We start from the raw sequence: 13,332 nt of genomic DNA, 5'->3' as shown, positions 1-13,332 counted from the left end.
AAGCTAAAGGATGGGGAACAAACCCTCCTCAACCTTTTTCCCATGAATCCATGTTGCCCTGAGGGGGTGTCACAGGGTGGCAGCCTTTCTGCTGGGCTCAGTATGCACACCAGGAAAGGAAAGTTGAGGTGGAGAGAAGATGTGAATTTTTTAGGAGTCTCTGACTCTGTTAAAAGATTGAAAGATTATCTAGAAAGGTTATATTTTAGGCAGAGGGATGCATCAAGCATCCATCAGTGCTTTGGAAGAAGTTCTGCACTACATTATAGATGGAGGGATTTCATTATGCACCATCAAGTCACAGGAGATCTGGGGGAAAAACGGACCTTCCAGCAAAATGAAGGTGACAGCTCTCTGTCCTTCCTTATGCTACCTCAGAGAGGATGCAATTAGCTCAGTATGGTGTCATTAATAACACCAGAAGTGCCAAATGCCCTGGTTGGATGCATGGACCTGCAGAGGCAATGCTGGTGTCTGGCAGATGCCTCCAGGACCAGGGTAGCAGATAAGCAAATACACCTCTGCAAATGGAGCTGGATAAACCCATTTTGATTTTATTTTCACTGAAAAATGCTTTCTGTTGGTCAGGATGTAGCTGAAGGATGATGTATGCCAGGAGAAAACACGTGTAGTGCAGGCAAACCAAGAGGGATTTTCTGTTGCTGTCCCAGCATCAGGAGCTGCTGCTGAGCTCAGCCTCTTCATGGGATAATAAGTGGGTTTGGAGAGCAACTTTAATTAAGTTTCCTCTCAATGTCCCGTCTCCTTAATTAAACAACAATTTGCAGCACTGGCGAGCCTGTCGGTTGCCATCAGTTCCCTTCTCCTCCTCCTAAAGCAGTTCCTGCCTGCAGGCACAGAGGTGGCTCCTGGTGTGACAGCCCTGTCCTGGCTCACAGAGAAGATGAAAGGGGGCAAATGGGGGCTTGTTCAGCAAAAAGTCTCTGAGGTGAATTTAGGAAGCAGTGAATTAAAGAACTTCAGTGGTGGTGGGTCTGCCCTCTCCTAGGGCCAGTGCCCAATGCAGGGAAGGGGGATGCTGGAGAGTTTTGCTGCAGTTTGGAACTACAACAGAAACCAAGGAGCCTTGCAAACAGCCCTGACCCCAAACAAAATTGCATCTTAGTTGGGCTTCTGCTTTGTATTTCCCTGCATTTGACCTGAAGGATGCCTCTGCGAGTTTTGCCCTGGATTACAGCTGCTTGGAAATGCAAACCTAATCCGAGATTTTGGAGGAAAAAAGCACAGTAAAACCTTCTGTTTGTCTTGGTACCTTAGACTGACTGACAAGTGTGGCAGCGTGTCAGGGTGCAGCTGGAGCCCAGGCTGACATGCTGTACCTGACCACAGTGACAGCTGGCGTGCCACCGAGCCAGCCATGCCCGGATTAAGGGCACTTGAGCTGGCAGCCCTCCCCAGGCTATAGATAGCCACGCTCCATCTCTGCCCTGGGTCTCACAAAGAGAGGCAAGAGAAGCAGCAGGAGCGGATGGTTATCCCCAGGACACTTCATACCTGTAGCAGCCTCCCCCTGCCCTGTGCATGGCAGAGGCTCTGGGTTTCTCTACAAACCCCCAATTCTTTTGTAAGCAAAGAACTTCAAAGAGACGGGGGATGCTGGAAGCTTTGGCTCCAAGCAGCAGGCGAGGAGGCAGCGGTTGGCACGATGCCCCTCGCCTGTGCCTCCTTCCCTGGGAGGAACATCATCTCCTGTCACCAGATGGATTTCATCCTTTCCCTCCAGGCACAGCTCTGTTTTGTAAGTCCCTGTTTGTATCAGACATTTGCAGAAGTGCAGCCATCCCACGTCAGTGTGTATGGTGGCAGTGGCCCAGATTTCCTCTAAGCAGATAGAGACCCTTCTCCCTCATCCCAACCTGAATTTCACCCCAGCTGCTCCAGCAGTGCACCCACAACCTTTTAAAGGCCATGTTAGAGCTCCCATTCCCGCTCTACATTGGCCCTGGATACATTCTGACGCATCCCAGGGGCTGTTTTCAGAGGGGTGACTCAGAGCCATCACCTCCCAGGATAGAGGGCCAGGGCCAGGCGTGATTCCTCACACTTGTACTGCCCAGTGCTGGCACCTGCAGTGAATCCTGAGGGGAGAAAGCAGCCAGGGGCACGGGTTTGCTTTGGGGCAGCACTTCACTGGGAAGGTCTCTATGAGCTTGCCCAGGAGGTTCTGAGGGATGATTTAATTGTGGGTGACAGCAGGTCCTTCATCCCGTCCTGTGCCCTCACCTAAGGACAGGATCCAATGCCCTTTAACAAAATAACTACTTCCCTTTGCAGCTTTTCCTGCTTTTTCTGTGTTCAAGGCAACCAAAATATTAACATGTTCTAATTCTCAAGACTAACTGCTTCAAAAATTAATTCCTTAAACGCAACTATTTTCCTTGCTATTCCATCTGCAGGCAGATCTGGGCTGAAGCTGTGTAAATCAAGGCCAGTGGGTACCCACAGGACCACAGTTCCTAACAAGTTAATTCTTCAGGACTCAAAACCTGGGAGGATGTGGTGTGGAGACAGCTCTGTGCTCACCCATGTCCTCACTTTGTGCTGACACCAGCAGGGTCTCTGATTAACGCTGCTTTGGCTGGGCATTCCACAGGGACAGCAGGTTTTTCCACGCAGTATGATTCCTCTTAAATGGAGAAGGGATTTTAGAAAGGATGAAACCTAACAGCTGCACAAATATTATTTTCTGTTTTGCTAACTAACGCTGGTATGAACCACCTGGGGGTGGGACTTTGTATCCTGAGGTGCCGGAGCCATCCATAGCCCCTCTGGACACAAGAGGGAGTCCTGAATCACTAAAAGGAGAGGTTTGACTTCTGTTGCTGGATTAAATCGCTTTTTCCCGGACTGAGAAAACGCTGCTCATCACTTGGAGGTTTTTAGTGTGTTTTGCTTTCCACCGTGGAGGGGTAAATCCACGGTAAATCCAGGAGTGTGGATTTTAGCCATTTGCAGTGGGGACAGGTCATCTTGCTGGTTGGGTGAAGTGAGTCCCAGTTTCCTAAAAAAACAGGAATTATCCCTGAAATCAAGCAGAGTTGATACCTCTCTTTTTGGTAACTGATCCCCCCCGACTTTCAGCCCCAGCTGCAAACAGGAGCTTGAGGCAAAGCTCCATCTGCTTCCACACTTCTCTCCATGGCATCGGGAGTGCAAATTCCCCCTACCCTTGGCACCCGCCCACACATGGCATCAGCTCCTCCCAGGACATCAGCCCTGGCTGCCTGTCCTCCATGGGTTTGGGGACACCCCGCAGAGGGGACAGGGGGCCCCGACACCCTCTGTTCCCACTGCCCCGGGGGCACATTTGCTGCTAGACAGGGATATTTTGGGAGACATGCCTTTCCCGTATCACCCAATTTAATTAGGCACACTATGATCTCTGTATCGCAGCTTCCAGGGGGAACACGCTGGAGGTGGAGGTGACATGGTGGCACGTGTCCAGTCAGGAGAGCTAAGTACCGCTACATATCAGCAATTTCGGCAGCCCTGGCTGAAAGTGCTCGCTTGTTCCCACAACAAAGTCACGAGGAAAACTCCAGCTGCCCCCGGAGCGGGGCTGGGGCTGGCCCCGGACGTGCCAGCCTCGGGCTCGGCGGTGTCCCCATCCCAAGGCATGCAGGCGAGGCATTCCTGTGGGGCCGGGCATACGGGGCTGCCGGTGGGCTGGTCCCAGCCCCCGGGGCGGGCAGCCCCCTATATCAGCCGGGCCAGCGGGGGCAGAGCCAGCAGAGTGTGACCGTGACATCCCCCGGACCCTCACCCGCCCTCTCCAGCCATGGATGACATTTATAAGGCAGCGGTAAGTGCCTCCCTTTGGGGCTGTGGTTTGGGGAGAGGGGTCTAAAGGGATTTTTGGCGATTTTGTAGTAGATTCCCCAAAGCCTTGATAGCTTTAATTCAATCGAGAAATGCAAATAAGAAACAATTATAGGGCAGCAACTTTTAGTCAACATCCTCATCCAGGACACACAGACCTTTCTCGCTGATGGCTCTGGACGTTTCACACTCCTCTTATAAGTGTGAAACTCTCAACAGTGCTGCTAAATTATTTACAAGTAGTCCCCTGTTTCCCTGCTGTAAAGCAGGGAGGTGCCTCACAGGTGAAGTTATAGATCTCAACCAAACACTCAAACTTTAAGAGATGGCTGCTAGTTTTAGCCCGGACCTAGCAGAGCAGCATTTCCCAGGAAGGAAACATTATTTTTATGGGTTAAACCTCAGCCTCTTCTTTCTGGTACTTTATAATTCTGCAATTGCTATGTTTCCCCCCTCCTTAGCTGAATATTTTTTGGGGGGATTTATAAAAACCCTTGTTTTTTCTAAATTATATCCAAACCTTCTCCTCAGCTTTACTGCTCCTGCTATCTGCTGTGCAGGATCCAGAATGTGAGCTATGCACTGGGGAACGTGGAGCATCCTCATGGCTATTTTAACTTCCACAGCTGCATGCTGCACTCTCTGTGTAAACCCAAACTATTTGGTCTGTAATACGAACACTGCATTATTCTGTAACGTAGACAGACAGTGATGTGCATGTGGAATAAGGATGAAAATAGATTCTGGACTGTGTGGATTGCTACTGCATCCCTTCCATAACTGGAGTTACATTAAGAGCTTTTTGGTGCTTTTTTAAATTTTTTTTTAGTTTGTAGCTGACCAGCTTTGATTTTAACCAAGCGCACAAAAAATACATCATACAAGTCCTATTTTAATTACGAGGTTTTTAGAGGGAAGGAATATAGCGCTCGGTAGGTAGTTAAAGAAAAAACCCCTCAATGCTCACACCTTTCTTGTCCTGATCAGCCCTGAACCTCGTTAAATGGAACCCCCGCAGTGATCCTGACAGTGTGAAAAGGCTCAGGGAAGGCTGAGTCCCTCAACCACCACCTCCAAAAGGGAGGAAAATGGAACCTGTAAAATCAAAGAAAATCCAGGCTTTTCTAATGAAGGTTTTGAATTAAATACGTTCTCTGAGGCTCAAGGCATCGGCCCTCTCCTCATTGTACAGGGACCACATGCCCATAATTAGGTAAATGTGAGGCTTGAGTCCTGGGCATTTACTGCCAGCACCTTTACAGAGGCAAAACAAGTCCAAGCCAGGCACAGCTGAGACAAACAGCATTTTTGTGGATCTATTTCCCACAGTTTTAACTATAAGAAAACATTTACCTGGAAAAAAAATTGAAGAATTTCAATTTCCCCTATCTGATGTCAAATGGAACCATGGGATAGATGGAGAGGATAACTGATAAAAGCAAAATACAGCAGATTTGGTGTTACCACGGCTGCTGCAGTGCTGTGACCTCCAAGCTCAGAGCTTGCCTTCCCACACTTCAGCCAGAGAAACCTGTCCCTGCAATGATGTGGAGGGAAAAGAGGAATAAATCTGCAAACAGCACCCATGTCCAGAAGGCACTATGAACAGGTCAAGAGACATCTCTATGATAAAAATATCGCTCTGTAGTTACAACGCATTTAATTTACACACACCACATCTATCACTTCAGAAGTCAAGGAAGCTTCAAAAGTGAATATTTTTGTATTTTCCACATGCTGATGGCATATATTAATATCATATTTATGCCAAATTCCCTACATGCAGCCAGAGAACCCAATGGATTTTCATCTTGCCCACTCATGCCTAGATAAGGGTGTGCAAACCCAAAGCTATTTTGGGAACATTTTTAGGCTCTGTTAAGCGGTGCTTAGAACAGTGCCAGGGACGAGTGTCCAGATAAAGGGCTGCAAGGATAAATTCCAAAGCCTGGGAACAATTGGGGAGCTCATCTTTATCTCAAGCACCTCTCACCCAGGCTTATAAATAGTGACTGCCCCAAGAGGGTCATATTACAGAGCAGGATGGTGGCTGTGGGGCCAAGGGAGTGTGGCTGCTGCCCTTGCTCTGCCCAAAAAATATCCTCTGAGGGCTGGCTGCTGCCTGCCTTCAGCAGCACCAGGGACAAAATGGGCTTGGGTTTCCTCCAGCAGTGGAGGAAAATCCTGCCACCGCCCTTTGCGCTTCCTGACTTGAAAGTCTTCACCTCCTGGTGCACAGGGAGCAGGATGAAGGCTCTCTGCCTCCTTCCCACAGGCTCTGTCCTGCTAAGGAAAGGTACTTTCCCTGCCTCTTGCTGCAAGGAGGAAGGTTTTCCAGCTGGCTTTTGCAAAACCATTGCTCTTTGGGGTCAAAAGACTCAGCTTTCCCTCAAAGACAAGGTGCCACAACCCGGGATCGTGGGGTTTTGCCTCAACCAAAACATGGCGGGGATGGGTGTTGGGGACTGTTTGCATTGGGATGGCAGCAAAGAGACTTTAGAGGGGTCAGACACCCTCTGTGCAGGTGGGGGGTCATACCTGGCTGGCTCCAGAGAGGCTGTTGACCAGCATAGGAAGGGTCAGTGTTTTCATGGATGCTGTAAAAGGGGCAGTTGGACATGGTGGTGAGGTCAGCAATTTTAGATAAGCAGTACCTGCAGGCAGGAATGAAGCCAAAGAGAGAAATGCACTTAGACAGGTATGGCACAGAGCTGACTGATTCCTCTTTGCTCTCCTTAGTGATTATTTTGTTAATTCATACTAACTAATGAGCTCCCACTGATGGTCTGAGGGGATTGAATTAGGGCAGAGTTTAGGAACAATCTGCCAGTCCATTTCAGCTAATGCCTAATGGCTCCACAGGCCATTTCTTCAGGGAGATTCCCAAAACAGGCTAAAGGGAATAGCAGTCCTCTTCAGAGTCAAGACCCTTTGTAATAACACTGACTCAGATGGAAGTAAAGCAGTTAATGCTCTAGGTAATGCAGGCAGTTTCCTGAATCTAGGGCTGAAAAACAACTACTGGGAATGGTCTTGTCCACCTTTCCCTCCCCAGGGACCTCTCAAGCACATCCCACCTCTGACCTGGGCAGAGCCCACATGTGAGCAGCCCTCAGCAGTGCAGCCATCCCATGGTGAAGGCTGCCAGCAAAAAGAAATTATCCCAAATGGTTGATGGAGGCAAATTCTTTTTCCCAGTGGGACTCCCCTGCCTGTGCAAAGGCTATTTCTGCCATGTAGTAGGAGCTGCTACTCTAGAGAAGTGATGCTTGATTCAAAGGAGATGGGAATAATTGGTTTTTTAAGGAGAATAATCTCTTAGACAAAAAGTTGTGGTGTCAAAACCCCACTGGCTGTACATCCCCTAATACACGAGGGTGACTTGTGAGACTTGGCTGATCTTTGCAAAGGCTGTTGAAAAAATAATGTGTCCTGTCAGTGATGCTGACAAAGAAAAATTACTTGGTCTCTGTGTTTTCCTTGCAGGTTGAGCAGCTGACAGAAGAGCAAAAAAATGGTAGGTACATCTTGAACCTGACACCAAACTCCCCAGCCCTTGCCTCAGCAATGACAGTCTGGAAAATGCTTTGGTCAGACTGGCCAGGGGAGGACATGACTCAGGGATCTTGATCCACCAGGATTTCAAACAAGGCTATGTGTGTGTCCCACCATGCCATGCCTGGGCAGTGCTGAGGGGCATGGGGGGGGAGGCTGTGCTTGGGATGAGCCCCCTGCCCCCAAGGCCACCTGTCTGCAGGGCCAAGGTGCACGACAAGATCCCCCCACATCTCCTCTCTCTCTGTTTCTCTCTCCAGAGTTCAAGGCTGCCTTTGACATCTTCGTGTCGGGGGCAGAGGATGGTTGCATCAGCACCAAGGAGCTGGGGAAGGTGATGAGGATGCTGGGGCAGAATCCCACCCCTGAGGAGCTGCAGGAGATGATAGACGAGGTGGATGAGGACGGTGAGAGATTTGGGTTTCTTCCACTCTCCACATCTGGAGATATGGGGGCCATCTGTGCAGCACTGGCAGGACCCGTGCTGGGGAGTCACAGCTGTAGGGATCAACCTGCTGTGTTGTGAATTCAAAGGACACCAAACACTCACCAAACTGCAGCATTTTTCCTTTAGGAAATTCTCAGGCAAAGAGAAACTATAAAAATTATTATTCCTACAATGATCAGACTGCTTGAACTGATTTTGAGGGGGTGCTTTGAAATTGCATAGATCCATTTAAAAAACAAAATGTAGGCTGAATGTAGAAACTGCCATTTCAGAAGTGCCACAGTTACAGCATTCCATCATCAGGAAAATCTCTCACTGCTCGAGTGTATACAACCCCACATAACTAACTGTCAATATTGATTAAATCAGTGTACTGGTGATCACATGTAACAAAATCCACCATGTGCATTTGGGCAGAAATATCATACTAAATAACTGGAAAATAAAAAAAGCAGTTAAAAATCAGGCAGAAAAGGAAAACAGCTGTCTCATTGAAAAACAACAGTACTGTACTGTGGGTGCAAAACCACACTGGCATGAATACTTGCCTTCTGGAGCTTTTAATATTAATACCTGGGTGAGATGGACAGGTACCTCCATAGCAGGAATTTCCATTCATCAGTGCTTCTAAAAGGATTTTTGCCAAGGCAAAAAGACTGCAAAAGGTAAAAATTCAGTGATGAAGTCAGAGCAGGGCCTCCCATGTCTTGAAAACTGCCTCTTGCTGCAGAGCTGCTCTCCTGTGTTTTGATTCTTGGTTGCCAAAGGGAAGTGTGATCCCTCCCTGGTGTTGCCCATCCACTCACCGTAGCACCAGCTGATGGTGTCTATTCTGCCTGCAGGCAGCGGCACCGTAGACTTCGATGAGTTCCTTGTTATGATGGTCCGGTGTATGAAAGATGACAGCAAAGGAAAAACCGAAGAGGAACTCTCAGACCTCTTCAGGATGTTTGATAAGTAAGAGCTATGACCGTGGCAGGGTTTTGGGAGGGGTGCAACCACCTCAACTCCCCCTCCCTGGTGTGTCAGTCTGCTCCTGAGCTCTTCTGTCCCCTCACAGAAACGCTGATGGCTACATCGACCTTGAGGAGCTGAAGATCATGCTGCAGGCGACAGGAGAGACCATCACCGAGGATGACATAGAAGAACTGATGAAAGATGGGGATAAAAACAATGATGGCAGGATTGACTATGATGGTAGGACTTTCTTGCATGTGGTTCGGTCACGAACCCTTGAGGGAGCCCTGGGCAGCTCCCACAGTCTTGGTTACCTTCTTGGATGGGCACGAGCTCATGCAGACACTGCTGGGCAATATGTCTGACAGCAGTGTGTGTGCAGAGGGATAGGGGGGTTTCTTGTGCTTGTGAAATGGTAGCAGGAACCCGGGGCTGCCTTCACTGTCCCCATGCTGTGAAGGCCAGCCTGCACTGAAGCACTGCCACTTTTCGCCAGAGACCTGCCTGTCTCCTCCTACCCTCTCAACACAAGCACCATTTACAAAATGCCATAATTTTGAATGTGATGCTGCCAAAACAACCCCCAGACCATTTCCAAGCTGAGTCAGCACCTGTGTCCCTCCCCTGGACACTCACCTCCAGTGTTTTGGTGGCAGCCGAGGGTGACGCAGGGCTCCAGTGACATTTCCAGCAGGAGTCACGAGGAGTCCTTGCCACAGTCAGAGGAGCAGTAGCCATCCACCCTCGGCCTCTTGCACGCTGGGGGGTTGGAAAAGGAGACAGGGCTGGGGAAAACTGCCAAGAGCGCACTTGGCAGCTGCGAGGGCACTTTGGTCTCACCTCACACCTCTTGTCTCCAATGTCTTCCCCTTGGCAGAGTTCCTGGAGTTTATGAAGGGGGTTGAATAAATCTGAGGCCCGATGGACAGCTCGAATCTCCTAAACCCCTCCAGCTCTGCATCTCATCTCCTTGACTTAAATCCCCTGGCTACTGGCATGAAGACTGAGTGCTGAGAAGGGTGGCTGGGGGAAATAAAACCTGTTAATACCCAGTGCCTCAGACGGTCTTTCCTTAGAGGTTTAGTGACAGCTTCACCCCAGTCGTGTGCTCATGACTAATGGGGTCACTCCTGGGGACCACTTCTGGCAAGGTGACATCACAGCTGGAGCTTTAATTCTCCAAGGAGGTATTTTGCTGCCAGCCCAGCGACAAAGTCCATCCAACAGGGCCATCTGCTTGGTGGGGAGCTGTCATCTCCTCACCCCTGCCGTGGTGAGAAGGTTCGGGAGCTGGCACTGGTGCCTGCTGGCTTAACTGGAGCATCAGCAGCATTTTAGCAAAGAAATGGGAATTACAAACCACTTAGGCCATCACTGACATCCATGGGTGAGGGACAGTACCTCTCCTCCCTACTCTCACCTTGCTGTCCTGACAGGACACCCCGTTCTTGCCATCCTGATTGTCACCCTGTGGCACATGCAGAAAGAAGACCTCAGTTTTCCTTGGAAACATGAATAAAAACCATTCCTAAGCTTGACTGGGTGCCTCCTTCCTGTCTGACCCAGCCTGGTGAGGAGCCCCACGGCACCTCATAGTCCTCCTCCAGTCCTGGGTGGGAGCCTCACTGCAATAAGTGAAACACCCAGTTTTCCCTCAGAAATCACATCCGTTTGGGCCACAAGGGCCCTGAGCAAGGAAAGACCCCACTTTGGGTCTCAGCTCCCAGGCACAGGGTGACAGCAGGGCCAAGGAGCCGAGCTGTCCCCAGGGGCCCCAGGCGCCATCTTCTCTGGTCCCGAGGAAGCGCAGCATTCCTTCGGCATTAGCAGCTCTCCCTGCACATAGCTGCCTCCTCCCATCGAATTACAGCCCCAGCACAACTCACACATTGCAGTCGTGTTGCTAAAATCAAACGTTTACCCAAGCAAAATAAACATTGGCAGGGCAAGGCAGGAGGCCGTGTCAGGGCGATGCTGCCCTCAGCCCAGGGCGGCCATGCTGCCACATGCCAGTGCCCCACGTCCACTGCATTGTCTTTCTGCCTTTCTCACAAACCAGCTTTTTCTCCCCTCTCTGTGGAAATAACACCCTGAGCAGCTGTATTTGCTGTGACACTCACTCTCATCTAAAGCAATAATGAAATATTGTAATTCAGGATAAATGGGCCTGAGGTGAAAACAGGCCTGAGAGTGGTTATTGATTGTTTGGAAGGACATGGCTGCGTCTTTCCTCTGGACAACAAGCACTAAATCTTTTGCTCAACCAGGTCTTGTAACACCAGGAAAACAGAAAATTAACCTGTCAGCTAGATCAGCTGATTATCCTTAAAACCCAGGGTATTTTGGGAAGACCCCTAATGCAAATATTGATTGATGTGCCCAGAGGGGTCTCCCCGAGAGTCCCAAGCCCTCAATACCATAGCTACTGCGGATTCAGCAGGACTCCAGGTGCACCAGAAACCAACAGACATGGAAATGTGCTAAGAATTCAGTGATAGGAAATGCTCCCAGGTGTTACAGTCTTTTGTTCCCAATGAATCTGTAGCCTAGAGATCAAAAACAAACACCTTCCACCTCCCCAGTGTAGCAGCAGAAGTCATTTCCCATTGAGACCTGCTTATGAGGACACAGCTGAAAAGTGTTTTACCCCAGAGATGGAAACCTCCAGAGAGTTGCAAATACCTGGGCTTCACCAAGGTGACACCAGCTGTCCCCACACCCACGGTCATCAAGCCCATGGCAACCCACTCCTGCACTCACATCACATCAGGCATTGCTGACAGCCCCATTATCTTCCTCTGTCCTGTCCAAATCCCAACATCCAAAAAGGACTTCTCCAAGATACTCTCCACTGCTTACTGAGAGGGTTTGGATCCCTGAAGAGTGAAGAGAAGAAATAAGGTTAACCCCTTTCCTTCAGTCAGCTTGGTGGCTTGGACTGCACTGTGGCCCAGGGAAAAGGATGACTGGAAAGAGCCACCTGCCTCTGTGTGTTGTCTCTCCCCCCTTGGCTCAATGGCACAGGTAGCAGCACACCACGGCCTCACTGGCTGCCTTTACTCTTTTCTGAGAGTAAAACAGAGAAGGTTGTGGCTGGGGAGAGAGGACAAAGGTCTTGTAGCAGCTGAAATTTGTCGCTAGAAGAACAGAAACACTGGGACTATTTAGGCTTTTTCAGTCCTTAGAGCAGAGGTGCCAGCAGGTCACCATGCTCTGTGGGGAGCCACGAAAACTGCTGCCAGGCCGGTCTGCCTTAACACACTGACAGTCCTCCCAGAGCCAGACAGCAAATGCTGCAGGGTGAGGAGCTGTGGGTGGATTTCACTGTTGGCTAAAACACGGGAACAACTGCACAAGGAATGTAACATGACATGACAGGCCGGTGAGTGGGTGAGCTGGCTGAAAAAACAGTCATTAGAAGAGGACTGGCCTGGTTGAAGCCCCCACAGAGGGGGATGTGCTAACAATGAATGACAACCACCCTGAGTAGTCCATGTATCTGTGCAACTGGCCAGAGCCACAGTTCCCAGGCCATTTGATCTGCTTGCCTTTACTGGCAGCAGATTTAATTTCTGCCCAGGTTTTCAGCTTTATCACCATATTTGAAGCCTCTCTTCAACCCTCAATAAAACTGCTATATGAACCAAGTGACTGCAGCAAGATCTGAGGAAATTTTGTACACACTGCCCTAATGAAACCTCTGCATCTTGCTTACAGCCATAAATCTGCCACCAGGGCAGTGGCAATGTAACATGAGCTAAGGTACATGGGATAAACACTCCACCATGCCAAAGCCACTGTGGTGTAGGAACACCTGCAACAGCCTTGAAACCTGGGCAAAGCAGAACTCATGTTCTGTTGCTGCTTTTCCTTGACTACACTATCGAAAGGCGATAAAGGGGGACATGTATCCAGCCCTACTTTTCATTTTCATGGTGAACATCAACGTTGCCAGTGAAAGCTGTCCCCCATCAGAGCGTTTCACAGGGCTTTGATTTCTCCTCCCCAGTTCTGTGCTCTTGGCTTTCACCGTGATGGCTCTACTTTTGCCAAACGAGCTGATTCAGTATTTGGTTATGTGCCCTTTGCTCTTTTTTTTTTTTTTTTCAAATCGAAGCAAAGAAAGGAGCCAAAATGGAAACTTGATATGAGTCCTCTTAATTGCACAGGGGAGAAATCATCTGCAGCAAGTATGACATACAGCAGCAGCAAGCACGAGATGTCTAAGAGTCATTAAGCATTGAGATGCTCTCAAGCTCTTTGGCTTCCTGCAGGATACCAAGCACTTAATCACAAGAGTTTTGAAGTTTTTAAATGTCAAAGATGACACAGCTCTGCATAATGGGAATAGTATCAAGTGGGCCACAGCTGCCAGTTCCCCCTCCTGGGCTCTGTATATGTAATGCTCCTAAAACAGATCTCCAGCCTCACTTCACCAACAGAACTTAAATGATTTCACAATGCAAGAAAAAAAAGAGGAAGACTCATCACAAAGCAATGTCAGCACAGACTCCCCTTCGCAGGTTTTCCTT

At 49.3% G+C, this 13,332-nt stretch overlaps 1 protein-coding gene across 1 annotated transcript; it reads left to right on the top strand.

The window, feature by feature from the left end:
- Positions 1-3,710: 3,710 nt before the first annotated feature.
- On the top strand, positions 3,711-9,852 carry TNNC1 (troponin C1, slow skeletal and cardiac type). The gene is made up of 6 exons (XM_051811487.1): positions 3,711-3,823; positions 7,327-7,357; positions 7,656-7,802; positions 8,686-8,800; positions 8,904-9,040; positions 9,678-9,852. The coding sequence occupies exons 1-6, from the start codon at positions 3,800-3,802 to the stop codon at positions 9,707-9,709; spliced, it is 486 nt and encodes a 161-aa protein (XP_051667447.1). The 5' UTR covers positions 3,711-3,799; the 3' UTR covers positions 9,710-9,852.
- The last annotated feature ends 3,480 nt before the right edge of the window (positions 9,853-13,332 follow it).

Source organism: Manacus candei, unplaced genomic scaffold, assembly GCF_025592945.1.
Source record: "Manacus candei isolate 608988 ecotype Guabito, Panama unplaced genomic scaffold, ASM2559294v1 h1tg000082l, whole genome shotgun sequence".
Lineage (NCBI taxonomy): Eukaryota > Metazoa > Chordata > Aves > Passeriformes > Pipridae > Manacus > Manacus candei.
Note: the sequence above shows the minus strand (reverse complement) of the source record. Positions and strands in the feature narration are given on the sequence as shown.

Bases quoted from the DNA above. Each gene is read 5' to 3' on its own strand.
- TNNC1 (XM_051811487.1), top strand. From the start codon at position 3,800: ATGGATGACATTTATAAGGCAGCG. The intron at 7,358-7,655 runs GTAGGTACATCT...TTCTCTCTCCAG, and splicing joins GACAGAAGAGCAAAAAAATG to AGTTCAAGGCTGCCTTTGAC. The intron at 7,803-8,685 runs GTGAGAGATTTG...TTCTGCCTGCAG, and splicing joins AGACGAGGTGGATGAGGACG to GCAGCGGCACCGTAGACTTC.